This window comes from Colobus angolensis, unplaced genomic scaffold (genome assembly GCF_000951035.1).
Source record: "Colobus angolensis palliatus isolate OR3802 unplaced genomic scaffold, Cang.pa_1.0 Scaffold2, whole genome shotgun sequence".
Taxonomy (NCBI): domain Eukaryota; kingdom Metazoa; phylum Chordata; class Mammalia; order Primates; family Cercopithecidae; genus Colobus; species Colobus angolensis.
In genome coordinates, this window is record NW_012115154.1 from 11,815,347 (window position 1) to 11,842,662 (window position 27,316).

General features: G+C 53.8%; 2 protein-coding genes across 5 annotated transcripts; one reads left to right on the forward strand and one right to left on the reverse strand.

Annotated features, from left to right (window-relative positions):
- Positions 1-6: 6 nt before the first annotated feature.
- Positions 7-9,473, forward strand: ZYX (zyxin). 3 transcript variants are annotated; one of them, XM_011941376.1, is made up of 9 exons: positions 7-207; positions 676-875; positions 1,016-1,108; positions 1,224-1,739; positions 6,666-6,786; positions 6,899-7,068; positions 7,157-7,335; positions 8,193-8,313; positions 8,927-9,473. In XM_011941376.1, exons 1-9 carry the CDS (start codon positions 168-170, stop codon positions 9,029-9,031), a joined length of 1,545 nt encoding a protein of 514 aa, XP_011796766.1. In that variant the 5' UTR covers positions 7-167; the 3' UTR covers positions 9,032-9,473. The 3 variants fall into 3 exon arrangements, with proteins under 3 accessions (XP_011796766.1, XP_011796767.1, XP_011796768.1); XM_011941378.1 differs by lacking the exon at positions 7-207 and adding an exon at positions 335-519; XM_011941377.1 differs by lacking the exon at positions 1,016-1,108.
- A 10-nt stretch (positions 9,474-9,483) lies between these two features.
- Positions 9,484-26,304, reverse strand: EPHA1 (EPH receptor A1). Of its 2 annotated transcripts, XM_011941384.1 has the most exons (17): positions 26,241-26,304; positions 19,669-19,950; positions 18,007-18,409; positions 17,615-17,770; positions 16,958-17,302; positions 16,680-16,807; positions 16,279-16,429; positions 15,920-16,016; positions 15,646-15,704; positions 14,723-14,848; positions 13,660-13,845; positions 13,462-13,523; positions 13,151-13,357; positions 12,548-12,697; positions 12,045-12,238; positions 9,979-10,134; positions 9,484-9,895 (listed from the first exon to the last, which is right to left on the reverse strand). In XM_011941384.1, the coding sequence occupies exons 1-17, from the start codon at positions 26,298-26,300 to the stop codon at positions 9,817-9,819; spliced, it is 2,841 nt and encodes a 946-aa protein (XP_011796774.1). In that variant the 5' UTR covers positions 26,301-26,304; the 3' UTR covers positions 9,484-9,816. The 2 variants fall into 2 exon arrangements, with proteins under 2 accessions (XP_011796774.1, XP_011796775.1); XM_011941385.1 differs by lacking the exon at positions 13,151-13,357 and having other exon boundaries at positions 16,680-17,302.
- Between the last annotated feature and the right edge of the window lie 1,012 nt (positions 26,305-27,316).

Sequence of the window (27,316 nt, forward strand, 5' to 3'; positions counted from 1 at the left end):
TGGCGGCCCCCCGCCCGTCTCCCGCGATCTCCGTTTCGGTCTCGGCTCCGGCTTTTTACGCCCCGCAGAAGAAGTTCGGCCCTGTGGTGGCCCCAAAGCCCAAAGTGAATCCCTTCCGGCCCGGGGACAGTGAGCCTCCCCCGGCACCCGGGGCCCAGCGCGCACAGATGGGCCGGGTGGGCGAGATTCCCCCGCCGCCCCCGGAAGGTATGCGGCGGGGCTTGGGAGCTGGACCCCAGTGGGCGCTGGGGTGGGGGGCAATGGTTTCGGGAATCTGGGGATGTCTGGAAAGGTTGTTGCCGAGGGGGCTGGGCGCAGCCACCCTGTCCCGAGCAGATGTTCTTACCTCATCGTGGAGTTCGTGGCTGGGAGCCAGAGCTCCTGGGACCGTTCCAAGTCCCCCGCTTGGGGGTGGGAGGCGGGAATGTGGGGCACGAATCTTCCCCTCCGGGTCCGTTTTCCGAAGTGTAACGGGAGCTGCACCACTCCTCGGCCGTGCCCCCGGCCTTTCCTGACCTGGTACTCCCAGGGCGCCCTGCGCCCCGCCTTTGCGTCCCCACACGCTCTGGGACCCCTGAGAGAGTTCTTGGGTTAGGGGTTAGAGCGGTAAACCTAGGGGAGCTTGGGTGAGGGGCAGAGGGACCCCGGGCGACGTCTTTCTCCTTCCTACCCCAGACTTTCCCCTGCCTCCACCTCCCCTCGCTGGGGATGGCGACGATGCGGAGGGTGCTCTGGGAGGTGCCTTCCCGCCGCCCCCTCCCCCGATCGAGGAATCATTTCCCCCTGCGCCTCTGGAGGAGGAGATCTTCCCTTCCCCGCCGCCTCCTCTGGAGGAGGAGGGAGGGCCTGAGGCCCCCATACCGTCCCCACCGCAGGTATGGAGGCCTGGGAGGGGCGGCTGTACCGGACACCCCCAAGGCAAGGAGAGGGCCCTTTCTTACCTCCCCTGCACCTCTGCCTTGGGGGTGGGGGGGATGGAGGCATGGAATAGGTGCTCTGACCTCTGATCCTCTAGCCCAGGGAGAAGGTGAGCAGTATTGATTTGGAGATCGACTCTCTGTCCTCACTGCTGGATGACATGACCAAGAATGATCCTTTCAAAGCTCGGGTAAGGGACCGCAGAGTAGGAAAAGCAGGGCCCAGGGCCAGAGAGACTGGGGATAGAGCTATGGGGGATGGTGTCCTCCTGACTGCATCTCTCTTCCCTCTCCCACCCCTTGCAGGTATCATCTGGATATGTACCCCCACCAGTGGCCACTCCATTCATTTCCAAGTCCAGTACTAAGCCTGCAGCTGGGGGCACAGCACCCCTGCCTCCTTGGAAGGCCCCTTCCAGCTCCCAGCCTCTGCCCCAGGTTCCGGCTCCAGCTCAGAGCCAGACACAGTTCCATGTTCAGCCCCAGCCCAAGCCTCAGGTCCAACTCCATGTCCAGTCCCAGCCCCAGCCTGTGTCTTTGGCTAACACTCAGCCCCGAGGTCCCCCAGCCTCATCTCCGGCTCCAGCCCCTAAGTTTTCTCCAGTGACTCCTAAGTTTACTCCCGTGGCTTCCAAGTTCAGTCCTGGAGCCCCAGGTGGATCTGGGTCACAGCCAAATCAAAAATTGGGGCATCCCGAAGCTCATTCCGCTGGCACAGGCTCCCCTCAACCTCCCAGCTTCACCTATGCTCAGCAGAGGGAGAAGCCCCGAGTGCAGGAGAAGCAGCACCCCGTGCCCCCACCGGCTCAGAACCAAAGCCAGGTAAGGGATGGTGATAGGACAAGGCTTGGGACCGGGGTGCTGGGGTGGGGCGGAGTCAGGAGCCAGAACATAAGCATGAAGGTGATTGGAGAGTCAGGGTGGACATGGGGGTGGTGGGATAGGAAGTTTCATCCTCTGAGGTTAGCCTGGTAGAACAATGGTAAAATGCTCTTCTGGAGGAGAGGCCTGGCTGGGTGTGGGGCTGGGTGGGGCCTGGCTGGGAGGGCACAGAGAGCACAGGCTCTGAATTAGGAGGATCTGGTGGACCTTTCCTTGTGCCTTTACCCCAGAAAGTTAAAGGGAGGGATGAGATCACCAGTCCCACCTTGGTTTTTCCCATTCTTGGGTCTTGAGTTAATCTCCCTGCTCCTCTGAGCACTCTTTCTGCCTGAGGGCTTGGAGATAAGAGTCAGCCCCGGTAAACACTGGCTGAGCCAGCATCTACCACATGCCAGGCACTGTGCTCTGTGCTCAGGAGGGTAGGACATGGGAGGGAAGAGATCTCTGCAAGAAGCTCAGCCTTCAGGTGTCAGATAGACCTGGAATGGAATTCCTGGTTTGGGCTGCTCCCAAGTCCTTAGACTGGGCAAGTTAGGTGAACCCTGAGCCTCAGTTTCTCAATCTTTAACATTATCTACTCCATAGGTGAGCTAATACCTAGAGAGTGTTGGGTTCTGTATCTAGCACATGAACGCTCAAAATACAAAAGCTGTAATTACAAAATGGTTCGTGCCTTCTAGTTCAGGAAATAAGATCGTCCAATATCTGGTGACGATGACCCTGACGGTCATCTAGTCCAAGCATCCATAGAGTCCACTGATAGTGTGGATGTCTACATACACTCAGACACAGCACAGGAAGAAATGCCAAGGACCAGTGAGCTTTGCAGAGTCCTGTGAGTCACAGGCACTCACCAGGGAGTCCACTTGGGGCCTGGCAAATTAGGAAAGGCTTCGAAGGATGGGCAGGATGTAAGAATCCGGAGAGGAGAGGGATATTTGGAGAACAGAAAGTGGAAGGTTCCTGTGGGAAAATGATGGAGCTGTACTTGGAGCGGCAAGCGGGGCTGGAGGGTGTAGGAGGTGAAGTGGCTCGCCCAAGGAGCTCTTGAGCACTGGAGAGGCATTCAGGAGTTTTGAGTAGGTGTGGGGTGGGTCAGGAGGGCTGGTGAAAGCAGTGTTTTTGGAAGCTTTCTGGAAAGTTTCACCAGCAGAGATGTGTATTCAAGGGAGGTCAGTGATGGGTGTGAGTTCACTTTTGGGCACTAGTAATATTAGCTGCAATGAATATTAAGCCCCGCGTGTGAGAGCTGTGTGCCAGAGCTGTTGGGAAGGCACAGCCTCCAGGACTTAGCCAGGGATAAGCAACTGGAAGACAACGGTGAGGGGAAGAGGAAAAACAAAGTCTTCAGGGCGATTTGGAGATTGGGGGTGTGGGCGGATGACAAGATTGCTGACAAAATAGAGAAGTCCAGAAGGGGAAATGGTTTGGACAGGAAGAGGAGGGGTCCAGCTGTCAGCGTATTGAGCAACAGGCCCCAGGAGGACTTTCAGCTGGGGCCGTCATTCAGTTAGAAAATCAGGGCCAGGTTTCAGGAGAGGGCCAGAGATGTCTAGCGTGGTAGTGGGACACAGTGACACTGTGACGCTGGAGGGTCAGGGTCCGGGCTGAGGAGCTTCCCAGGGAGTACAGACAGCAGGGACTGGGAGGTGTGGTAAGAAGAGTCAGGAGGAGAGTCAGGGCGCACTTGGAGAAGAGAGCTGAGCTCTTCAGCGGGGTATTTGAGGGAGTGAGGACTCAAAGCTAGAGATTAGACTGTTAAGAAATCATCACCGGTCTTGGGATGGCCTGTTTGTGCCCTGTGGTGGGAACGCGATGTGAGGAGTTGAGGAGAGAGTGGGTGGTGAGAAGTGGGGCTACTGGTGTAGCCTGGTCTTAAAGATTGGCAGGGAAAAGGACTAAGGGAAGGACTGTGTATCAGTGATGTGAGAGTGGTTGTGTGTGTGTGTGTGTATGCATATGTGAATATACGAGTGGCTGGTGTGTGTGTGTGTTAGTGTGTGGGTGTGGGTATGGTGTATGTGTATGTGAGTATATGTGCATGTGTGAGCATGAATGTATGAGTGGCGTGAGTGTGGTGTGATTGTGTGAAAGTGTGTATATGAGTGTATGTGTGCATGTGTGAGCGAAGGTGTGTGCATGTGTGAGTGGTGTGTCAGTGTGATGTATATAGTGTGTCATTGTGTATATAGGTGTGAAAGTATGCACAAGTGAATGAGCACATACATTCATTGTGTATATAAGTGTGAAAGTATGCACAAGTGAATGAGCACATACATACTTTCACACATATACACACAAGTGGTGTACGTGTATATATGTGAGTATGTGAGTGGTGTGTGTGGTGTGATATATCCTTTTTTTTTTTTTTGAGACGGAGTGTAGGCTGTCGCCCGTGCTCACTGCAACCTCCGCCTCCCAGGCTCAAGCGATTCTCCTGTCTCAGCCTCCCAAGTAGCTGGGATTACAGGCACGTGCCATTACACCTGGCTAATTTTTGTATTCTTAGTAGAGACGGGGTTTCACCATGTTGGCCAGGCTGGTTTTGAACTCCTGACCTCAAGTGATCTGCCCGTCTCAGCCTCCTGAAGTGTTGGGATTACAGGCGTGAGCCACCGTGCCTGGCTTGGTGTGGTATATCTGAATGTGAGTGTGCATGTGAGTGGTGTTTGTGTGTGTGGTATGGTATATGTGTGAGTGTGAATGTGTGTGGTGTGGTATATGTGTGAGTGGTGTGTGGTGTAAGTGTGTGTGTATGTGAGTGGTGTGTGGGTATGTGTGAGGGTGTGAGCGTCTGTGGTGTAGTGTATGTGGTGTTTGCAAGTTAGGGGAGAAGGGCTTGAGTACATGTGTAACCCGGGGAAGCAGGTGATGGAGGGTGAGTGTTGTGGGAGAGCAGGGGCAGGCTGCTTCGGTCCTTGGAAGAGATCTTGGTGATGTCCCCTTCCCCCTAGAGGCATCCCAGACAGCAAGGACAGAGTGGCTGCGGTGTGGATAGGAAGGACGATGAGGGAGCTTAAGCTGGCTGGCTTCCATGTCCTCAGCCATGTGGGAGATGAGGTCATGGTGCCAGCAAGCGGGTGAAGCGGGTCGCGGCTAAGGAGATGGAGAGGTCTAGAACAGCTGTTGTGGGGAAGGCCGGGCTGGAGGTCGTGTGGGCGCTGCAGTGTTGTGAGCTCATTCTGCAGTGTTCAGCAACCTCTCCACTGCTTTTTGCAGCTTGGAAGCAGAAACAGGAAGCGGGTGGTGGTGTGACTTGGGGTTAGAGACTGGGCCGGATAGCTGTGGGTGGCTGCAGGTGCCCGGAGGGACAGTGAGCCTTGTAGAAGTACATGGTCAAGGGACCAGGCTGGGGCATGGTGGACAAAGTCCAGGGGTGGGTTGCGGGTGGGGGAACTAAGGCTTTTCTGGGTTCACGTAGTAGGTGTGGGTGGGGAAGAGGAGAGGCAGATCATGGCCGGCAGGGGACTTGGAGGTAAATCTGAGGTCAAGGATGTCCCATGATGGACGATGACCGAGTTGGAGGGAAGTTTGGTTTGAAGCGGTGGCATTGGTGCAGGCTGGCAGAGGGGACAGTTCTGGATAGAGGGTCCTGATGAACGGGGATACCCATGGGAGGTGATGCAGGTGAGGATTCTGTGCTTCTGAAGGAGGAGCCGGGCATTTAGAATCGCACTGGAGAGCAAGCACTGACTGAGGCCCTTCACTCTGTCCCCAAGATGCCAGGAAGGGAAGATTGGAGGAGACAAAGTTGAAGTGAGTGTTCCAGGGAACGAGTCAGTTAAGAGATGGCAGGATCTTAAGGGAAAATGGCTAAGATCTGGGGAGTTGGACTTCTATGGACGCATGCTTCACGGGGCAGAAAGGATGCAACTCTGGGTACAGATAGGGGTCAGGGTGTGGGGCACTGAAGCCGGGGCTGAGGGGAGAGGGGCTATGGGAGGAGGTAGCAGGGGTCTTTGGAGGTTCCAGGTGTTACAGGAATGAAGGCATCTGCAGGTAGAACACTCGGTGATGGGGACACCATCCTGGGTAGGCTTTTCCAGACATAGAAAAGACCTACCCAGTGCACTTGTTCCTGTGGGCGTGTCTCCTGGCAGTCCTGGTGCAGGTCAGACAGCCCCTCCTGGAGTTCTCAGGGTTACCTCTCAGGGTTACTAGCAGCACTGTTGTTCATCTACTCCCCACCCCAGTCCCCAGGATCCCCTAAATGGAAAGGTTGGACTGGCCTAGGGGACGGCCTTTGGACCTTCTCTGAGGCTGCTGGGGAGGGACCTGAGTAAGGTAGTCCAGAAGTCCCTCACTTGAGGGACAGGGTCTCTCTGTGGGGGTGGGGCTGGGTTCTTGCAGACAGCTCAGTGGGTTTAACCTGCAATTCCTGCCTGTGTTGTATCCCCACGCTGACAGGGGCTGCTCAGCAGCAGGCAGGCCGGGTAGGTGTGTGTGCGCGTGTGTGCACGCTGTTGCGTGCCCCTGTCCCGTGGGGGCGATGTCCGAGCATGCTCTGTGGAGTTGATGCGTGGCCCTGGAGTGTCCGGTGCTTCAGTGACCCGAGCTGCTGTGTGCGTGGCCTCCGTCTGCTCAGTCATTCTGGCCTGTCTGTGACTGCTCAGGGGGTTTGGGCAAAGCGGGTGGAAATGTCTTGCTGTACGAGATCCAGGCTTAGGTCCTCTTCCCCTGTTATTTGTGTGGTGCTGGGGATGGCGGGGGTAGGGGGACAAGGGAGAAGCTTCAAGGGTCAAGCCTGAGCATCTGAGACATGAGCTGGGAGCTAAGTCCTCATCGGAAGAAGCCGGGTAGGCTGGCCTGCGGGGATTCTTGGAGGCAGCAACCCTCAAGGGTGTGAAGAAAGCGTTGGGATTGCAGGTGCGCTCCCCTGGGGCCCCAGGGCCCCTGACTCTGAAGGAGGTGGAGGAGTTGGAGCAGCTGACCCAGCAGCTAATGCAGGACATGGAGCATCCTCAGAGGCAGAACGTGGCCGTCAACGGTGAGCCCACCTCACCGGGACAGCCCCACCCTGCCCCCTATCCGAGCGGGCTGATACCTCGTAGCCCTACATACTTCCTTCTATTTACTGCTGTCTTCTCCGGCTTTCCCAGAACTCTGCGGTCGATGCCATCAACCCCTGGCCCGGGCGCAGCCGGCCGTCCGCGCTCTGGGGCAGCTGTTCCACATCGCCTGCTTCACCTGCCACCAGTGCGCGCAGCAGCTCCAGGGCCAGCAGTTCTACAGCCTGGAGGGGGCGCCGTACTGCGAGGGCTGCTACACCGTGAGTTGGGCTGTGCTGGGCAGTCAGGCCCTGGAAGCTGGCTGTGGGGTGCCGGTTCCCTGCCAACCTCCTCCTGCTGCCTCCTCAGGACACCCTGGAGAAGTGCAACACCTGCGGGGAGCCCATCACTGACCGCATGCTGAGGGCCACGGGCAAGGCCTATCACCCGCACTGCTTCACCTGCGTGGTCTGTGCCCGCCCCCTGGAGGGCACCTCCTTCATTGTGGACCAGGCCAACCGGCCCCACTGTGTCCCCGACTACCACAAGTGAGACCTGCCATCTGCCTTCTGGGCTCCTGCCGCGCTTGGTCTGGTAGTCATCCTAGCCTCAGGACAGCCCCAAACCCTTGGTGTTGCTTTCTGGTCCCATGTCCTGTGTGTAGACAGCAGGGACCAAGTCACCTGGATGTAGCTGTCCAGGGGCCTTAGGCCTGGACATCGAGTCCTGCTGCTGGCTGGTCCCTCCCTCGCCCTTGATCACTGAAGCTTATTGTGTGTCTATATCAGCATTTCGTGAAGTTTGCTGGAGTGACTTCATTTCACACAGGCTGGGTTCTAAAAGTGCTTCTGGAGATCGTTTAGAAGGTGACTCCTTTCCCAGGCTGACCCATAGAACCTCAGTGCAGCTGTGGGAACAGTGCAGAATCTGACCCCCACCTCTGACAGGGTGTTTGGGTAGACACTTTTAGGATTCCACCTGAGGTGGCCCCAACTTCGTATCCCTCCACAGTGCCAGGCAGTCAGGGCAGAGGCATCGTGCGTTGGGGTGGGAGGATTGGGGGAAGGTGAGGGTCGGGGAACCAGGCTCGGATGGGAGGGGTACCTCAGGGCTGGCTTTCTGCAGGAGCTGCAGTGTGAATGGGACAGTAAGGATCTAGCGGGGGAGAACACCGTGGCAGGTGTGTGGGAAGCTACCTTGCTTTGGGAGAGTGACTGGTGAGGCAGGAAATTCCCTTTGATGAGGGCCAGTCATGGTGGCTCAGTCTTAGGCCCTTCTGGTGAGCTTCCTCCACCTAGAGATGCAGGGCAGAAAAGTCTGCCTCCTTGCTGCACAACCTGGCTCATGTGTGTGCACACAGGGGATGAAAGCCCTGGCTAACTGCTGGCCCTTTCTGCCCCTTCAGGCAGTACGCCCCGAGGTGCTCCGTCTGCTCTGAGCCCATCATGCCTGAGCCTGGCCGAGATGAGACTGTGCGAGTGGTTGCCCTGGACAAGAACTTCCACATGAAGTGCTACAAGTGTGAGGTCAGCCATCCCTCTGGGCTCCTTGGGCTGGTTCCGACCAGGAGGTGGCGGGAGATGCTGCTTCCTAACTGGCTGGTGGAAAGCACCAGCATTCAGGAAACAGGGCTGTGATTTTGAGGGTGGCTCATGGTGGCACCCCAGCTGCCCTGCCTGAATGCTTCCTGCCGCTGCAGGAAACAGGACTGTGGGACTTCTGAGGTCACTCTGAGTCATGGATGAGCCAAGAAACAGGACAAGCCAATAGGAGGGAAGGGCATGGTGTTTTACTGTGGTAGGGGATGGGGAGACAGGAGTTGAGAGAAGTCTCTGAATGGAGGTGAGCCAGGATGGAAGAGGCCCCCAAACCTCTCTTTTATTAGGGCGGTGGTGGGCAGGGGAGCAAACACCTTGGAAGCAGTTCTACCCACTGCTTGCCCTCCTGCAGGAAGGTCCTAGTGGGTGACTGGAAGTAGGATAGGGATGGGGAGTTGGGTGTGGCTGAAAAATGCGATGACACCAGCTGTGAGCCACGAAGCATCTTTCTAATTCCACGATGGAGCTGCATGGGGTGGGGTAGGGTGGAGCAGAGCAGGGGCCTTCTGGTCCAGTGCCCCTCACCCTTCCTTCTTCCCAGGACTGCGGGAAGCCCCTTTCGATTGAGGCAGATGACAATGGCTGCTTCCCCCTGGACGGTCACGTGCTCTGTCGGAAGTGCCACACTGCTAGAGCCCAGAGCTGAGTGAGGACAGGCCCTCTTCAAACCACAGTCCATGCCCCATCGTGGACCACCCACACTGAGACCACCTGCCCTCACCTCAGTTATTGTTTTGATGTTTAGCCCCTCCCATTCCCGACCCCACTCTAGCATCCCAGGTGCCCTGACCCAGGGCCCAAGATGGCCTAGGAAGGCAGGGTCCCCACCCTGGGGTCTAGCCCTCGCCCATCCTGCAGGGATTGCCCACCGTCCTCCAGACACCCCACCTGAGGGGGGCATCAGGTTTAGTGCTGCTGCTTTCACTGCTGCACCCACGCTCTCGGCCAGCCCCCGGAGCAGCCTTTGTACTCTGCTTGCGGAGGCTTGGGAGATGCCCTGACCCTCCAGGACATTCCCACCCTCCCCGTGCTGCCAGGTTGTAGCTATAGCTACAAATAAAAAAAAAAAAAAATCTTGTTTTCCAGAATTCTCAGTAGTCAGCTCTTTTGTAGTACCTACAGCCCTCGTGGGTGGGATGGAGGCAGAAAATCAGTTCCTGTTTATTTACAAAAATATATATGTGTATGTATGTATATATATTAACCCCTCACCTCCCTCCCATGATCATCCTTTTACTTCTACCCCCACCTCCCTTTTAAAACAAAGAGGTTTTCTGGGGTGCAGAACAGGGTTCTCCTGAGAGTGGGCAGGAGCAGCACCGAGAGCCTAGTCTGGCAGGTTGTGGGAAGGGGCGCAGGGAGTGACCATGAGCGACCTTGGCCCCGTCCTTGCTCCTTGCTCCCTGATTGGGTGCGGGGTGAGAGGAGGGCTCAGTCCTTGAATCCCTGAATACTGCAAAGAATGCGCTTCTGGTGCCCGGGCAGTGTGATTCCCATCTGCGTCAGGTCCCTGTGGGCAAGGAAGGGCGGGGGCATGAGTACGGAGGCTCCACCCCCACAGCCCTCCCTTGCCCAGACAGCCCAGCTCCTTACTCAGCGGTCAGCTCCAGCACACACTCCATGGTGTCCAGCCCAGCCGAGTGGAAGTGCAGGATGTAGCGTTTCATGCGTATGGACTCGAGCCACTCAGAGACGCTTCGATACGGGATCCCATCTGAGCCGCTCAGGCTGGGCAGGCGAAGAGTCACCCTGTGGGACATGGGCTCGTCAGTGACACGGGGGTACAGGGGCTGATCTGGTTGGCCTTGGCCTCTGAGCATCAGCGGCCAGCACTGAAGTTCGGTGTCTGGGCGCAGAGATCATCTAGACTGTGGATTGACCCCACCATTATCTCTGAGCCCATTTCCTGGCCCGTTTCCTGGTGTGCTCACAACAGCGGACTGGCTGACAGTCCTGCTCTGTCGACAGACCTATGGAAAGGACTGCCCTGGAAGCCCCAACAGAAGTGGATCACCAGCCTGTCTCCTGCTGGAGTGGCCGGTTCTGGGCACCGGACTAGGGGCCGGTTAAGACATGGAAGTCTCCTGTCTGAGAGGAAGCTGAAGGTAGAACAGAGGCCCTGGCACCTGGGCGTGGTCCTGCCTTTTTTCATAGTGGCTGCTTGAGTTCTGGGAGCAGTCCTTCCTCACCACCTTCAACTTCGGCTGTTATTCTTGCACTCTGACACCCACAATACAATGAGTGTTCCTGTACTAAAGCTCACCAGAGCCAAAAACCATTAGGAAAGTAAATCTGCTGGGGGAAAAAATATCCAGCATTCCAGAAAGATTAGCACATGCAGTCTCCAGTGTATGAGGGAGTTGCGCTCCAAAAGATAGTTTCAAAAGTTGGAACTTAGAGCATGTTTTCTCCCAGAAACAAGGTTATATATGGTGGTTGGATACAGAGGTCAGTTGGCCACGCTGGCTACCCAATAAAGCACTTGAAGTACAGCCTTGCCTGTCTCCCTGACCTGAGTGCCCCACCTACCCCTGCCTATCAGTTCGTTCTCTACATTCAGGCCATATTTTTGGTAAAATACAACTCTGACCATGTCCCCTCTTGTGGAGAGTTTTTAAGAATTCGTTCTCTAGGCCAGGCCAGGTGGCTCACACCTGTAATCCCAGCACTTTGGGAGGCTGAGGCGGGCGGATCACGAGGTCAGGAGTTCAAGACCAGCCTGGCCAACATGGTGAAACCGTGTCTCTACTGAAAGTACAAAAATTAGCCGGGCGTGGTGGTATGTGCCAGTAATCCCAGCTACTCAGGCTGAGTCAGGAGAATCACTTGAACCCTGGAGGTGGAGGTTGCAGTGAGCTGAGATTGTGCCATGTTACTCCTGCTTGGGTGACAGAGCAAGACCCCCATCTCGGGGGGAAAAAGAAAAAAAGAATTGGTTCTCTGCACTCAGGGTAAAGTCCAAACTTCTCAACAGGGTTGGTCCTCTTTGTGTTGACTGTGGTTGTCACTCCAGCCTCATGGATGCTATTCCTAAAGATGATGCTGCAGTCATCCTGCACTATCTGCAACCTACCAGCCCTCAGCTCCCCACAAACTAGCCATGTGATCCAGGAGCATTCCCAAACCCTGCAAGGCTGCTCCTGCCTATCCTACCCCAGCCTGGCTGCCCAAGCTCCCTGGAGCAGGTACCAGGTCATAAGTGCCGCTGTATCTCCAATGTCCAGCAAACAGCTTGCACCAGTCAGTCCTCCAAAACTTCATGAATGGATGACCCTTTCCTCCACATGCAGAAATATTTCTATGGGGAAGAGGATGCATCCCAAGACTGGGCCACAGTACAACGCAGTGGGATTGGCAAGGATGACTCCGGGAGGGTCCTAGGTGAAGCAGCCAGAGAAGGGAAAAGATGGGACCCCCAACCTCGAGCCCAGGTGAAGTGAGGGAACCGGGGCCCAGCTGTAACTGATTTTCTGCAAATATGCGTGATCTAAAGCTGACCTCTTGGACTCTTCTCCAAGGGCATGTCTGTGGTCTTGCCTCATACACTGGACTTGGTCCAGAGCTCTCCAGGCCCAGCACTCGGAGGATGTGGCTGAATGCCCATTTCCACTCTCCTAGCACTGCTTCTGGGTTCCCTAGTCCTTCCCCGACATGGTTACCTGGGGTCAAAGTTGGCAATGGTCCGCAGGGAGTGGGGGTTGGCAAGCACTTGCGCCAGATGTGCCTGAAGCTTCTGGAAGTGTGGCCGGCGGGCACGGTCATATGCCCAGCAGTTCTTCATGAGCTCATACAGAGGGGCAGGGCAGTCCACAGGAGGGGGCAACCGGTACCCATCCTCAATGCTCTTCATAACCTGCATGGCAGGACAGGAGGATGCTCTAGAGTAGCAAGCTAACCTGGAGGCCCATGAGAAACCGAGGGTCACACAAGATAATTGCAGTGGAGATTTTAGGCAGGATGGGAGGATCACAGTGGGAGGATCAGGGTGGGAGGAGTAAAGAGAACAGGGCATGAGGTAAAGGACCAGAGGAGCCAGGAGTACAGAAAAACCAAGGGTCATCAATAAATAAAGACATTTGCAGGAAAAGGCCATGGGAGGACCTTGGGAGGGAATAAGAGGTGTGAGTTGGAGATGAGATGAGGAAGGATATTCTGGGCTCACCTCCTGATTGCTCATCTCCCCATAAGGCTTGTCCCCAAAGCTCAGCACCTCCCACATCACAATCCCAAAGCTCCACACATCGCTGGCCGTGGTGAAGATCCTATGGGCAATGGCTTCAGGGGCTGTCCAACGGATAGGGATCTTTCCTCCCTAAGAAGGCACATGGGTCAGGGACGGAAAGTTATGGTGTCCACCTGAGCACGAGTCTTTTGCTTATTTTATTTTATTTTTATTTTTATTTTTGAGACAGAGTCTCCCTCTGTTGCTAGGCTGCTGTGCAGTGGCGTGATCTCGGTTCACTGCAACCTCCATCTCCTGGGTTCAAGTGATTCTCCGGCCTCAGCCTCCCGAGTAGCTAGGACTACAGGTGCGCGCCACCACGCCTGGCTGATTTTTTGTATTTTTAGTAGAGACGGGTTTTCACCATGTTGGCCAGGCTGGTCTTGATCTCCTGACCTCATGATCCACCCACCTCAGCCTTCCAAAGTGCTGGGATTACAGGTGTGAGCCACTGCGCCTGGCTGAGTCTTTATGCACGTGACTGTGTGAATGGCATGTTATGGGGCAACGTGAATGTGCACTGGGTTTGTACCGGGCTCTCACCTGAGTTTCATATGTGCCATCAAAGTCATCCAGGAGGCGAGTCAGGCCAAAGTCAGACACCTTGCAGCACAGGTCTTGATTCACCAAGATGTTCCTGGCAGCCAGGTCCCGGTGGACATAATTGTGATTACTGAGGTAGTTCATGCCAGATGCTATGCCCTGCAGCATGGCCACTAGCTGCCCAGGGACCAGCTGGTCCTCCCGCTCCTGTAGCAGGGTGAGCGGGTGAGTCGGGATGGGCCGGGTCTCCTCCCAGTGCCCAGGGCACCATGGTGCATCCCCCTCCCCAGCTAGTCCTCTGCCCTCCTCACCCTCAGGAAAGCATCCAGGGCTCCATTCTCCATAAATTCTGTGATGATCATGATCGGCTTTCCTGAGACACAGACACACGTATCACACTCAGAAGCAGGCTTCCTGCCCCTGGCCGCACATCCTCCCTCCACTTCCAGTGGTTTCGCCCCTCCTTCCTGCATTTCCCACCCCCAGCTGAGGGAGAGCGCTCCTCATACTCTTTGTGACGACGCCTTCCAGATGCAGAATGTGCGGGTGGCTAAACTGGCCCATGATAGTTGCCTCTCGAAGGAAGTTCCACCACTGGCCACCTGGGGATGTGTCTTTTAAGGTCTTAATGGCCACAGTCTTGCAGTCCTGGCTGGGGAGCCTCAGGGTCCCTCGATAGACTTCCCCAAACTCTCCTGGGTAGAAAGAAAATAGGCTGTGGCCCGATGCACTGCAGGGCTCCTCCAGGGGATGGGCAGCAACTCCTCCAGTCCTCCGGCCCTTTTCTTTTCTGGAGAATCAGAAGCATGGGGTGCCCTTCCTGGGACAGGGCGTGGGCTGTCCTTCCTGGGGAAGGTCAGAGTCTGGAGCTGGAGTGCAATGCTGTGACCTGTTCACCACTGTCCCCCAGTGTTTGCACAATTCTTGGCTCACAATAGACGCTTGGTAACCGAAGGGTGAATGAACCCTGTGGAGCGGGACTAGGCCGTGCTCATGAAGAGCAAGCCAGTCTGGGGCTAGTACCCAAGTGGCAGGGACGCTGGCTATGGCCGCCTCTCTTCTGTGAGCTCCTCTGGTCCCAGCTCGCCTGGCTCAGCTGCACAATTGGCAAGGACACCACCAAGCTTTGTTCTCCACCGAGACCCATTTCCTCTGGTGACCCAAGGGATCAGGGCAGCCCAAGGACACTGGGCCTCTGATGGGGTGGAATGCCAGGCTAGGGAGGGAATGGCTCCTACATTTGGGCATTATCAGAGAACATCTGGGCCCTCAGCACAGCAACACTTATGTGGATGAAACAATGTGTTCAATGCCCTTTATCAGAAACTCCAAAACCACAGAAGCAAGTGTGTAGGAGACAGGGGTTGCTCCAGGGCACCTGATGAGGGGTTTTTAACAAGAACACAGTGGTTCAAAGAGGATACAAAGCAGAGCAGAGAGTGAGTCCATCTGGTAACTCTTGGACCAGAGAAGCCAGCTGGGCTCCCCAGAGAAGCGCTGGAAGGAAGGGGCCTGCTGGTGGCTCTGTGCTGCCCCCCGGGGGGTCCTGCTGCGGTGCACGGCGGGACTCACCTTCTCCTGTGACAGTGTCCACCATCAGCCATGCTGGATCGAGCTCCTGGGTAAAGTCCAAGGCTCCCTGTGCAGGGTCTTCATATGCCTGGAGGTCCACATAGGGCTTCAGCCACAGCTTGTCCTCTATGGGCAGAACGGGGGGTTGGGGAGTACCAACATCAGGGCTCAGGAGTATGGGGATCAGGAGAAGGCCCAGCAGCGGACCACACACTTCTCCACACCTCCCTGTTTCCCAAGGTGACTCCTGTTTGGGCTGAGGTGGGAGAAAGTCTCCATTTAGCAACTAAGCCTTTCTTCTCCCTGTCTATGCTCCAAGCTCTGCTGTCCTCACTCCACAAGGTCCAGGGCAGTGGCCAGGATCCAAACCCAAAGAGCATATTTGCTGCCTGAGTTGCCCAATCTTCTCAGCGGCCAGTCCCCACACCACTCTGGTCAGTCGCACCTCGTTCACATTCCCAGACAGAGCCATGCCTGGCTCCCACCCCGGTTGCCCAGATGGACCACTCACTCTCCCCTTTGTGGGTCACCTAATGAGGTGACAAGCAGGAAGCTCACAAGCCTCTGAGGACATCAATCCTCCTCCCACCTGGCCTCGGCCCACAGGCCTGGCCCCCAGGATGGGGAGGGCTGTCCAGAGCCCAAGGTGACAAGACAGCGGCACCAGCAGCGAACGGACACTAACGGATAATTGCATGAGAGCCACTGGGGGGCCATCAGTACAAAGTTAATTAACCAAAGTTAATTAGGTAGCAAAACACAAGAGCTCTGGGGACAACAAACCCCACATGTCCCCCCAGAGTTGGCCTAGCAACTATGTCCCTTGATCCCTTCCCAGCAGCACCTCCCAACACACACACACAGACACACACACACAGGTGTGCACACGCATGTGGGGACATACGCAGGTGCACCCGGCTCACCTCGATCCACATCGGTGGCACGGTCACGCTGCCTCTGCTGCCTCTGCCGCTGGGCTCTCCTGCGGGGGTTGGGGACCAGCTCCTTCAGGGCCCCAGGACCACCTCAGGGGTCTGAGGGACTCTGGCTGAATCTTCCACAGAAATGGGGTGGGAGTGCAGGATGGGTGTGAGGACTCACTGAGCTTTGGTACTAGGGGATGGGAGGGTGGTTGGGGCTGCAGTCAGGGGCTTCTGACCCAGGGCTGGTGGTTGGGGAGGGGGCAGGAGCTGGCACCTGGACCGGAAAACGAGAATCCCCAGCAGCAAGGCTGCACCAAGCAGCAGCCCAAAGATGACAGCTACGATCTCTCCTCCAGACAGGCCCCTGGACACTGTAGGCACAAAGAGGTGAGGAAGTGTTGGGACTCACAGTCCCTAGAAATGAGGGGGGTTAAAGGACAGGGCCCTGGGTACACCTAGGGTCAGATCTTTCAGTGTGCATCAGATCGGTGCCTGTCCCCTACCCCCGGAAGAAGGGAATGTGTGTGCATGTGTGTAGAGGAAGAGGAAGGGTCGCTACGTGGAACAGGAGCTGAGTTGCCTCAGTGGGGCAACAGGTGTATGTGTGTTGGGGCAGAACACAAGATACCCCACCTGGTGGGCTGGTCCGAAATTCATGATCAGGGGAGAAAGGGCCAGGACCCAGTGGGGTCAGCATTCGGACTCTGACGATGTATGTGGTGTCGGGCTGCAGCTCTGTCAGCAAGACCCTGGGTTCTAGAACCATTTGGTACCGTTCTTCGTCCTGTGGGTTGGAGTTGCATTAAGCGGGCAGTGTTGAACCAGAGCCGGGTGGATGTGATGGACAGCATCAGAGCACATGGGGAGGGGCTGGAGAGCAGAATGGTTAAGACAGGGTTCTTCACAGCCTTTTGTCCTGAGAAAGCCACACAGTGGACTTCGGGTGGATTCCTCCCACCCCACACCCCAGGCTAGGAATGTTGGGGTGTGCCCGGGCACGGACACCGAAGACCGTCTCTCAGTAGCATCCTGACCTGGTTCAGCACGTGCAGCTCATAGCTCAGGTTCCCCCCAGGGCTTCGGGGCCGGGACCCCGCCCAGGTCAGCTCTAGTTGCCTCGGTTCTTTCTTCACCAGTCTCAGAGACAGGCCCGACAGTGACTCTGGGGGTCCGGAGGGATAAGGTTGGATATGTAAGGAAAAAGGAAATAACCTTAGTAAATTTCCTATGGCTTCTTGCCCACCAATTTGTCCCTGTGGTCTTAAGCCCTCCTTAAGCCAGGTCCCTGTCCCAGCCCCTCTCAGCCTCTCACCTGCATGCCCCATGCTGATGCTGACTGAGGTGCTGGCATGGCCAGAGCTGCCCAGCCCTGACACTCCATTTTGGGCTTCCACGTTAAAGGTGTAGTTGGCGTAAGGTTCAAGGCCACTGACATGCACCGCAGATGTGGTGAGCCCCCGGGCCCCTGGCGAGAAGTGCACGCCTACCCCACAGGGCTGGCAGGGCCCCCCGTCCTGTGCTGTGCCCTGACACTGGGAACAGCTCACACTGTATCTGACATCCTGGCGTCCCCCCATATCTGCTGGGGGTTCCCAACGCAGGGAGAGCTGAGTCCCTGATGCCGAGGAGCTCAGGTTTTGGGGGGCCGAGGGGGGACCTGTGGGAGAAGAGGAGCCATCAGTAGAAGCCAACCGCGCTGTCACCCGAGCTGCTGATCCCCGGCCTCCACCACCACCCAATCCTCGATGTCCTCTGAAGTCCTCCTAAGGAGATTTGATTTCTACTGGGTTTGACTACATCTCTGCATTCTTCTAGGGAGAGCAGGGTGCCAGGGCAGGGGCTAAAAGTGCCTGACACCCTGGACCATCTCCAATATCTGACAAACTCTGGAAAAATCCAACCCTGACAAAATCTCAGCAAAGATCCAGCCCCTCCCTCCAGATGGTCACGCCCCACCGCCTGGACTCACGTGTGCATGCCACCTGGGGACCCTCCCCGGGAGCTCTGTAATGGCCGCTCTCACAGGTACAGATGGTGGCCCCCTCAGACTCAGCTGTGCTGTGCTGGGGGCATGTGAGACAATGGGGTGTGTCCATGTCTGTCCGGTAGGAGCCGCTAGGGCAGGCTGGAGAGAGAACGCAGCAGAGCAGTGGTTCTGTAAATGTTTTTACAGGCAGAACACCACCACCCCTTCCTGCCCCAATCCCTTCTACTGGAAACATCTCTGCATGTGTGTGTCTGCTGCTCTGGGACACTCAGGTTAAAAACCCACTGAGGCAGAGCACTGGCCTCCTTCTCTGCCGGGGTACTCCTGCAATCCTCCCGAGTGGTTCCTCAGGTTCTCACCGCCTCCATTCTTACCAACACATCCCTTGCCACTGCCACCTTCCTCATAGCCAGGCTCACAGTGGCACCGTCCTACAGGCACTAGCCACTCGCCATCAGGGCTGCAGTGCATGCGGGGTGCACCTGAGGGCCTGGGGCTGGCCTGCGCGTGGGGCAAGCAGGTCCCTGCCACTTCCACCAACCCAGCAGGGCCAGGCAGAGTGTCAGGGAACTGGGCCAAGCCATTCAGGGTCTCAGGACAGCGCTGGTAGAAGACCCGGACAGACACCAGGGCCACACAGGCACCTGGGTTGTGGAAAGCGAGGTAGAGGCCACGGCGGGTCAGGTGGCCCAGGGAGCAGCGCTCCACATTCAGCTTCATGGAGCCAGATGCGAGGTCTCGAATGGTGAAGCTCTGGTCTGCAGCCACCGTGGTTACCTGGGTAGAGGGTGGGGAAGAAAGGGGAACAATGGCAAAGTCCTGCTTCTTTCCCACATAACAGAAACAATTGCTTAATACTTTACACAACCATGAACAATGAGCTTTGTATGTGTGAGGTGCCAGGCTAAGCAGTTATGTGCATTATGCTATTTAGCTCATGCAATTCTCTTATGAGGCAGGATGGCTCATTGTCTCTATTTAATAGATGAGGAAACCAAGGCTAATAGAAGTTAAAGACCTTGTATAAGATCACATAGCAACCACATCATGGGGCTAGGACCGGAATCTAGGCACTGGGACTCTACAGTCCATAACATTTCTACTATTCAGAGGCATTCCCTAAACCCAGTGCCAATAACACGATCAGTTATAGAGCATGTCATTATCAATGTCTTACTAGTAACAAATTTTACAACATTTTCTCTTTGGAAAGAAACAAGAGCACATGATATCATAAAATGCTCCTTCCTCTTCTGCATCCCAGGATGTTTTTTGAGTAGGAAAGAAAGAGATGTGTTAGAGAGGACTAGCCTGCAGGGAATTGTCTTGCTACATGACTCCAGTGATACTAAGGGAGTTGGTTGCTTATGAACATCACGGGTATCGATAGGAAAACTCTGAATAACTCTGTGCTACACTTCCCCCCTCCACCATGGCATCCTGTGATCTCAGTGGATGCTTATAAAAGCCTATAAAATAGATATAGCTAGCCCTATTATTGTCACTATTTTTTGACTAGGCAACAAAAGCTGGAGAGGTTAAATGACATCCCCGAAGTCAGGGCACAGCAGAGAAGGTACTCAAATTCAGCCCTTCTGATTTCCAATGCCACATTGTTCTTTGTTTCTTTAGAGACAGGATCTTGCTCTGTTGCCCAGGCTGGAGTGCAGTGGCAGATCACTGCAGCCTCAAACTCCTGGGTTCAAGTGATCCTCCTGCCTCAGTCTCCTGAGTAGCTGGAACTACAGGTATGGACCACCATGCCCAGGTGATTTTTAATTTTTTGCAGAGATGAAGTTTTGCCATGTTGCCCAGGCTGGTCTCAAGCTCCTGGCCTCAAGTGATCTTCCCACATCGGTTTCCCAAAGCACTGGAATTACAGGCACAAGCTGCCATGCCCAGGCCTCAAGTGCCAAATGCTTTTCATGATTCTACCTCTGCACCCTCTTCCTGTCTCTGCAACCTTCTCTGGCACCCAATAAGGAGCCTGGCAGGGATCTGCACCAGGACCCAGATGGCATGGAGGGAAGCAGCACCTTCTGGAACAAGGGCCGTCGGAGCTGAATGCCCACATCCTGGTCACTCTCCATGTACAGAAGGTTGAAGGTCTCCTTGCAGCCCAGAGGCCCGGCTCCCCCAGGGAAACTCTTGCAGTCCCGCAAGGTGAACTGCAGCTCCACGTGGACCCGGGAAGCCTCCTCCCCGCGGTAGATCCAGTTGGAGCGAAGCCAGTGGTCAGTGTCTCTGCGTCCTTGCACTGGGCAGTCCTGGTACATGTACAGGGGTGTCCCATTCAGTATCTGTTGCCGTTCACTCCACTGCAAGGAGGGAATCAGAGTCAGGGACCAGATCATTGCCTGCTCCCGAAACCCTTGGTTTTTAGAGCTGATGGAGAAGCAGCTGTGTCAGAGCCCCTCAGGTTTATGCTACTTGTCCTGCCTCTCCCCACCCCTCAGCTCCAGGACAGTAGACTGAGTGGTTAGGGTTGGGGATTTATTTGATTATAAGATGGGTAAGACAAGAGTCCCTTAACATCCCCACTTGATCCTGGTCCCTTCAGTTAGTCTGGTCCCTTATTTCATCAGCAGAGCTGTCAGGTACCCACAAGGCAAAGCTCATTTACAAAACCCTTCTGTTTGTTCAAGAGCATATTGATGAGTTTTTTTGTTTTTCAGAGACAGGGTCTCGTTCTGTCGGCCGCGCAGTGGTATAATCAAAGCTCACTATAGCGTCAGACTCCTGGGCTCAGTCTCCCAAGCAGCTGGGACTACAGGTGCCTGCCAACACACTGGGCTATTTTTTTTTTTTTTTTTTTTTAAGTAGAGATGAGGTCTTACTATGTTGTCCAGGCTGATCTCAAACACCAGGACTCAGATGATCCTCCTGCTTGGCCTCCCAAAGTGTGTGAGCTACCACATGCAGGCCAAGATTTATTTTTAATTATTAAAACCCCTTAGATTTGGAGGGTAAGAACAAGCACAGAACTGTAAGGGGATTCTCACCCTCTCCAATATTTCAATTATAGCCATCATCAAAATCAACAATTGACAGATTTGGCTGGACTTCTTGATACTATCTAGTTTACTCCCCTTAACTTTTTGTTTGTTTGTTTGAGGCAAAGGTCTCGCTCTGTCGCCCAGGCTGGAGTGCAGTGGCACAATCTTGGCTCACTGTAACCTCCGCCACTCAGGTTCAAGTGATTCTCCCACCTCAAGCTCCTGAGTACTTGGGATTACAGGCATGCACCACCATTCCCAGCTAATTTTTTGTATTTTTAGTAGAGACAAGGTTTTGCCATGTTGGCCAGGCTGTTAGCTTCTTCTATCTGAAAAGAACTTTTAAACTTAGTAATATTAATGGCTAGCAGTAACATAGTGCTTACTGTGGCCCAGTCACCAGTTTAAACACTTTTCACGAGGAAACTGAGGCACAGGGAGGTCGAGTGACTTGCCAAGGTACTCAGCTAGGAGAGGCAGAACTGGAAAATAAGCCAGGCATTCTGGGCTCCAGAATTCATGCTCTTAATCATTATACCTCTGTGTGCTTATTGTGAGAAGTCAAAAAGTAAAGACTTACACAGAATAAAGTTTAATTCCCTTACCCTCATCCTCCCACTCTCATTCTCAGAGGAAGCCACTCTCAACAATTTTTAGCAAAACTTTCCAAACCATTTTCAATGCTTCCAGAGAACTGCTTGAATGTTTCTGAGTTTTGCTTTCAACACGGGATCATACAAGTGTTATTTTGTAACCTACTTTCTGTTTTCACAAATAATAAGTATTTGAGGGCCAGGAGTGGTGGCTCACGCCTGTAATCCTAGCACTTTGGGAGGCCGAGGCAGGCAGATTCCCTGAGGTCAGGAATTCAAGACCAGCCTGGCCAACAGGGTGAAACCCCCCGTCTCTACTAAAAATACAAAAAAATTACCCGGGTATGGTGGCACCTGCCTGTAATCCCAGCTACTTGGGAGGCTGAGGCAGGAGAATCGCTTGAACCCAGGAGGCGGAGGTTGCAGTGAGTCAAGATCTTGCCACTGTACTCCAGCATGGGCGACAAAGCGAGACTACCTCTCAAAAAAGTCTTTGAAAGACAGCCACAAAAGTGTATGTAGAGCTGTCTTACTTTTTTTTTCTTTAGCAAACGATAAGTAATACTCCATTGTAGAGAAGGCCATAATTTATTTAGTCATTCACCTATTGTTGGACATTTAGACATCTTCTAGTTTTTTTTTTCTTTTTAAAGAAATCATGTACAGATTGAGGTAAGATTTCCATGGAACTGCCATATCAAAGGGTAGACATACTACAAGTTTTACAAGATACTGTCAAATTGTCTTCCAAAAAAGGTTTATCAATTTACACTTCCACCAGCAACACAAGAGGGCTCATTTTCTCAAAACTTCATCAACAAAGAATATTAATAACCTTTTTGCTTTCTGCCAATCCTAGGGTCAAAACACAGCTTCTTAGCATTTTAATTTACATTTCTTAGAGGAGGAAGTTGTATATTTCTCTTTTGTTCATTGGCTATTGGCATGTTTATGCAATTATCTGTCTATAACCTTTGCATGACATTCTATTGTCTTTTGATTATTCATTTGGATGAGTTTTTTTTAAACATATTATAGACATTAATCATTTCCTTCAAATGTATGTTGCTAATATTTTCTCCCTGTCTGCCATACCAGTTAGCTTTGCTAATGATGTTTTGATGTGGACATACATTCTAAATTTCTTCCATAATCACATCTACAGTATTTCCCTTCATGATTTCTGGGTTGTATATTTTACTTGGGAAGTTTTCCTATCTCAAGATTATAATGATCTATGTTTTCTCCTAAAATTTGTGTAGGTTGGCTTTTAGGTTTAGATTTTAGCTTTCTTAGAATGAATTTTGTGTATAATGGAGAGATATATCTTTGTATTTTTATTAAAAAATGATGCATATTTAACTATCAGTTTATTGACTAGTTGTTACTTTCCATATTGATTTGCAATTCCAATGCTATCACATACTAAAATCTCATATATGTTGGCTTGTTTTTGGACTTTCTATTCTGTCCCATTAACCTGAGTGACCTTGTGCAAGCCATATGTTTTAGTTATAGCTGATGGTTCTGATATCTGCTTGTCAGACAAGTCTCACATTTCATTCTTCAAAAACTCTTCTCAACCATTCTTTTTTTTTTGAGACTGAGTCTCGCTCTGTCGCCCAAACTGGAGTGCAGTGGCCAGATCTCAGCTCACTGCAAGCTCCGCCTTTTGGGTTCACGCCATTCTCCTGCCTCAGCCTCCCGAGTAGCTGGGACTACAGGTGCCCGCCACCTCGCCCGGCTAGTTTTTTGTATTTTTTAGTAGAGACGGGGTTTCACCGGGTTAGCCAGGATGGTCTCGATTTCCTGACCTTGTGATCTGCCCGTCTCGGCCTCCCAAAGCGCTGGGATTACAGGCTTGAGCCACTGCGCCCGGCCCTCAACCATTCTTAAGTATTTCCTCTGTCAGATGAATTTTCTTTTTTCTTTTTTTTTTTTTTTTTGAGACGGAGTCTCGCTCTGCCACCCAAACTGGAGTGCAGTGGCCAGATCTCAGCTCACTGCAAGCTCCGCCTCCCAGGTTCACGCCATTCTCCTGCCTCAGCCTCCCGAGTAGCTGGGACTACAGGCGCCCGCCTCGTCGCCCGGCTAGTTTTTTGTATTTTTTAGTAGAGACAGGGTTTCACCATATTAGCCAGGATGGTCTTGATCTCCTGACCTCGTGATCCGCCTGTCTCAGCCTCCCAAAGTGCTGGGATTACAGGCTTGAGCCACAGCGCCCGGCCCAGATGAATTTTCAAAAGCTCTCAAATTCTATAAAGTATTCTGTTGATATTTTTGTTGCAACCCCATAATTTAATGCAGAATAGATTGAGGTCCTTAGAAAGTTCACTTTCCCCAGGTTTTTACACCATTATAATACAGGGGCCCTCACTCTACCCTCAGCTCTGGGAAAAGGCAAAAAAAAATCACTAATCAAAAATTTGGGGTGAGGTGGGGCAGAAACAGAAGCTGCTATGAGGCACATATTTCTACATTATGTTAGGGTGTTCAAGGATTGGGCAAGGGGTATCTAAAAGGTAAGGAAGCTGGAATGAAAAAGGCACCAAGAGTCTGCTCCTAAGGAAGGCTGTGCTGGGACAGCCCAAGTAGAAGGCACTGGCGGGGGTCAGGTGGACAGGGTGGTGGGTGGTTAATGTGCAGCTCATTAGCCAGATTGCCGCGGCTGCAGCTGGAGCCAGGAGAAGCAGATGTTCCCAGCTGTGACTTCCCTCTCCCAGTTCCAGCAGTGACAGATGGGCGAGAGCCAGCTGTCCAGGGTCAGCAGTAAGGATCCTTTTGCTTATCACTCGGGCGCTGCTGGCTGCCACATGGGAGCATTCTGGACCTGAACGCCTGCATGTGCATGTGTGTGTGTGTGTGTGTGTGTTTTGAAAAGATGGGGAGAAGGAGGGGGACAAGGTAGATAGTGGGAGTGTGTGACTGCTGGCTGTCTCTTTGCCCTCCCAGCATGCAGGACTGTTTTGTCTGAGCTGAGAAAGGGGCCTTGCTGCCATTCCAGTCAAATTAGGGAAGAGTTATTTGGGTGGAGGTGTCAACGGCCCACGGAAGGCCCATGGGAGCCAGCAGATGGACCTGCAGCTATCACTGTGGGTGATTAGCTGGTTTATGAGGTAAGTCATCTAATAGGGCTGGATCTTCCAAACGGCCCCTCCTGGAGGATCCACTATGGTTTAGTCTATTAGCTCTAATTACAGGCTACTCTGTGGGAGAACAGAGAACAGAGAACGGAGCCAGGACTGTAGGACCCAGAGGGAAAGAAAGCAAGTAACCTTGACCCCAGAAGCTGGATTGAAGTCTCAAGTCCTGGGGTAAGGAAGGAAACCCTGAGAGAAGGGGTTCCAGAGCCAGAGTTGTAGACGCTCCAGTAACTTAGGCAGCCCCCTGTGGTTCTGTGGCCAGCTGTGCTGCTGGCAGAAAGGGCGCTGTGAATTGTAAAATATATATTTGGTCTTTGTTCTCATTTCCTGGCAAACAACCCCTAAAACGCTCAAAATCCCCAAAGCGACAAATGTCTTTTTATATGCTAATGAGCTGACTTACATGGATGGGAACTAGACTGGGGTGGGGGAGGCCTGGGTGGCAGAAGCAACCTTGTGATTGGAGTTGGGACTTTCAGCCCTACCCCCCAACTTGCAGGAAAAGTAGAGGCTGAAGGTTGAGCTGATAACCAAGGACCAATGATCTAATCAATCACGCCTATGTAATGAAGCCTCCATAAAAGCCCAGAGGGACAGGGTTTGGAGGGCTTCCGGACAGCCAAACATGATTAGGTCGCTGCAGGGTGGCTCTCCTCCTTCACATATACCTTACCCCATGCAGCTATTCCATCTGGTGTTCACGGTATCATTTGTAATATCCGTTATCATAAGCCAGTAAATGTAAGTCAATGTTTCCCTGAGTTCTGAGAGCCATCCTAGCAAACTAATTGAACCCGAGGAGGGTGGTCAGGTAAACCTGATTACATCCGATGGAACAGAAGTATAGGGGACAACCTGTTACTTGTGATTGGCGTCTAGAGGGGGGCAGTTTTGTGGGGCTGAGCCCTCAACCTGAGGCTATCTCCAGGTAGATAGAGTAAGAACTGAATAAGATTAGAGGACACTCAGCTACTGTCCAGTGAAGAATCTGCCAGAGAACTCACTGCAGGCAGGAGGAATCCCTCCACGCATTTTGGTGACCACAGGTCACCGAAGTGATCTGTGTTGAGAGTGTGGTAGGAAAAAGCTGAGTTTGATTTTTCGTACAAATGCAGAGGTGCTCTCTGCATTTGAGTCTGAATATGCTGTCTCGGACTCACCCCACAACCTGTTCACTGAGTCTTAGGAACATCCAAGGAAGGAAGGGAATTGGAACAAGCTCTGACACTTTCAAACAGCTGGAATGCATGGTGTGCATGGAGTCAGCCTGAGGAGGTGTGGAGGATGAGCTAAGGGCTCAGAAACGTTTAGGGGAGCAGCTTTTAACTTTGGAGGAGTCAAAGACCCTTTGAAGAATCTGATGAAAGTTTTGGCTGGCCTCTCTAGGAAAAAAAATATATGCCCGCTTACATACACAGAATTTAGAGTACACTTTCATGGGGTTTCCCCAGCCCCTGAAACCTATCAATGCAACTTCGTTGGGATGAATGGATCTCAGATTGAGGATGCTTTTCTGCCTTTTCTGTCCCTCCCCAAGCAAAGCACTGGTCTCAGTCTTCAACTGTCCCCAGCATGGTGCATTCTCTCCCTGGGTATGTGAGCTCCTCTCCCCCTCACAAGTATCAACTTGTATTCACAATATTCCGAAGTATTCACTGGAGGAGCCAGGCCATTCAAGCGTTCATCTTGGGGTGAAGTCTGACCCCCCCACCCCTTGTCCCATTCAGGAGGCTCTGACTCAGCCTCCTCTCCCCCTCCCTGAGGAGACACTTCCAGTTTTTCCTGCTCTTTTCTCTGTTCCTCCACCCACCTCTCCACCCCATTTCCCACTGGCCTTCAGGAGTCTTCCAAGATCCTTCCCTCCCTTGACACTTACCCCGTCTTTTGGGGGATCCAGCAGCCAGCCCAGCTCTCCCTGTGCCTTGCTTGTGTCCATCAGAGTAACTGAAAGTGGGGAGAAAAGAAGTCTGTCACCTCTGGAGAAGGAGGTGCCCTTGCAGCTCACATTCCTCATTCTGGGGCCCCAGCCCCAGGCTGCAACATCCTGTTCCTAAAAGCTGTGACTTCCTGAGGCTTAGGGGAGAAAGGGGGCTCAGGACTGAGGAGTGAAGAGCTCCAGGGATTTCACTCTTTCTGTGTGTGAAGGAAGGAAGGCAGAGTGGGACAAGGTTTGGAGCGCTGGGTCTTTCACCAAAGTCAATGCATTAAGAGCAGCCCCACAAAACTCTTAGTTACCCAGGCTGCTGCGGCCTGGGGCACCCATCAGCTGCAGGACTGGAACGGGGGTGAGGGCAGGAGGAGCTCACCTATGCTAGCCAGGAGTGGGCAGGGTGGAGCGGGGACCTCGGAAGTTTCGTGGGTAGGGAGGCTCACCTCCAGTGTCCGAAGCCTGCTTTGGCCTGACCTGGCCAGTGATCAGAACCGTGAAGTGGGGAGAAGAGGCACAGCTCCCTGCCTGGGAAGTGGTGGGGAGCAGGGCCGGAGAGGGTGTTCCAGCTTTCACATGGAATATTCGACTCGGACAACTGGGAACCCCTGTGGCGTCAGTCCTAACCCTTCCCCCGGAGGCGGGTCCCTCTGTCCCTGGCCTAGGTTGGCAGAAGGCGACTTGCCACCTTCAACTTCCAAGGGCTCAGATCTCTGGGGTGGACACCTGAAGCTGGGACTATCTGGGAATGCAGGCAGCGGTGCGGGTGCAGGTGCTGCTTCCTGGCAAGGGTCAGGAACTCCCTTCTCACTCCCAGGCGCCGATTGCTGGCCTGCGGGAGTTGGGGTGACTGACCCGGGAGAGCAGTCGGCTTGGGGTTAAAGACCAAAGATGGGCCTGGCCAGTCGATAGCCCGGCGGTCGGGCACAGCGAGAGAGCCGGCGAGGGTCGCGGGGAACAGGGCCTCCTGAGGAATGCCGGCTTCTGCAGCAGGGTGCTGGCCTGGCCCCGGGAGGGGGTGGGGG

Excerpts from the sequence above, each read along its gene's own strand:
- ZYX (XM_011941376.1), top strand. The coding sequence starts at position 168 with ATGGGCCGGGTGGGCGAGATTCCCCCGCCGCCCCCGGAAG. Across the intron at positions 6,787-6,898 it reads GCAGAACGTGGCCGTCAACG|AACTCTGCGGTCGATGCCAT; the intron begins GTGAGCCCACCT and ends CGGCTTTCCCAG. Across the intron at positions 7,336-8,192 it reads TGTGTCCCCGACTACCACAA|GCAGTACGCCCCGAGGTGCT; the intron begins GTGAGACCTGCC and ends CTGCCCCTTCAG.
- EPHA1 (XM_011941384.1), bottom strand. The coding sequence starts at position 26,300 with ATGGACACAAGCAAGGCACAGGGAGAGCTGGGCTGGCTGCTGGATCCC. Across the intron at positions 16,017-16,278 it reads ATTTCGGACCAGCCCACCAG|TGTCCAGGGGCCTGTCTGGA; the intron begins GTGGGGTATCTT and ends TTGTGCCTACAG. Across the intron at positions 13,524-13,659 it reads GGAAGGCGTCGTCACAAAGA|GAAAGCCGATCATGATCATC; the intron begins GTATGAGGAGCG and ends TCTGTGTCTCAG.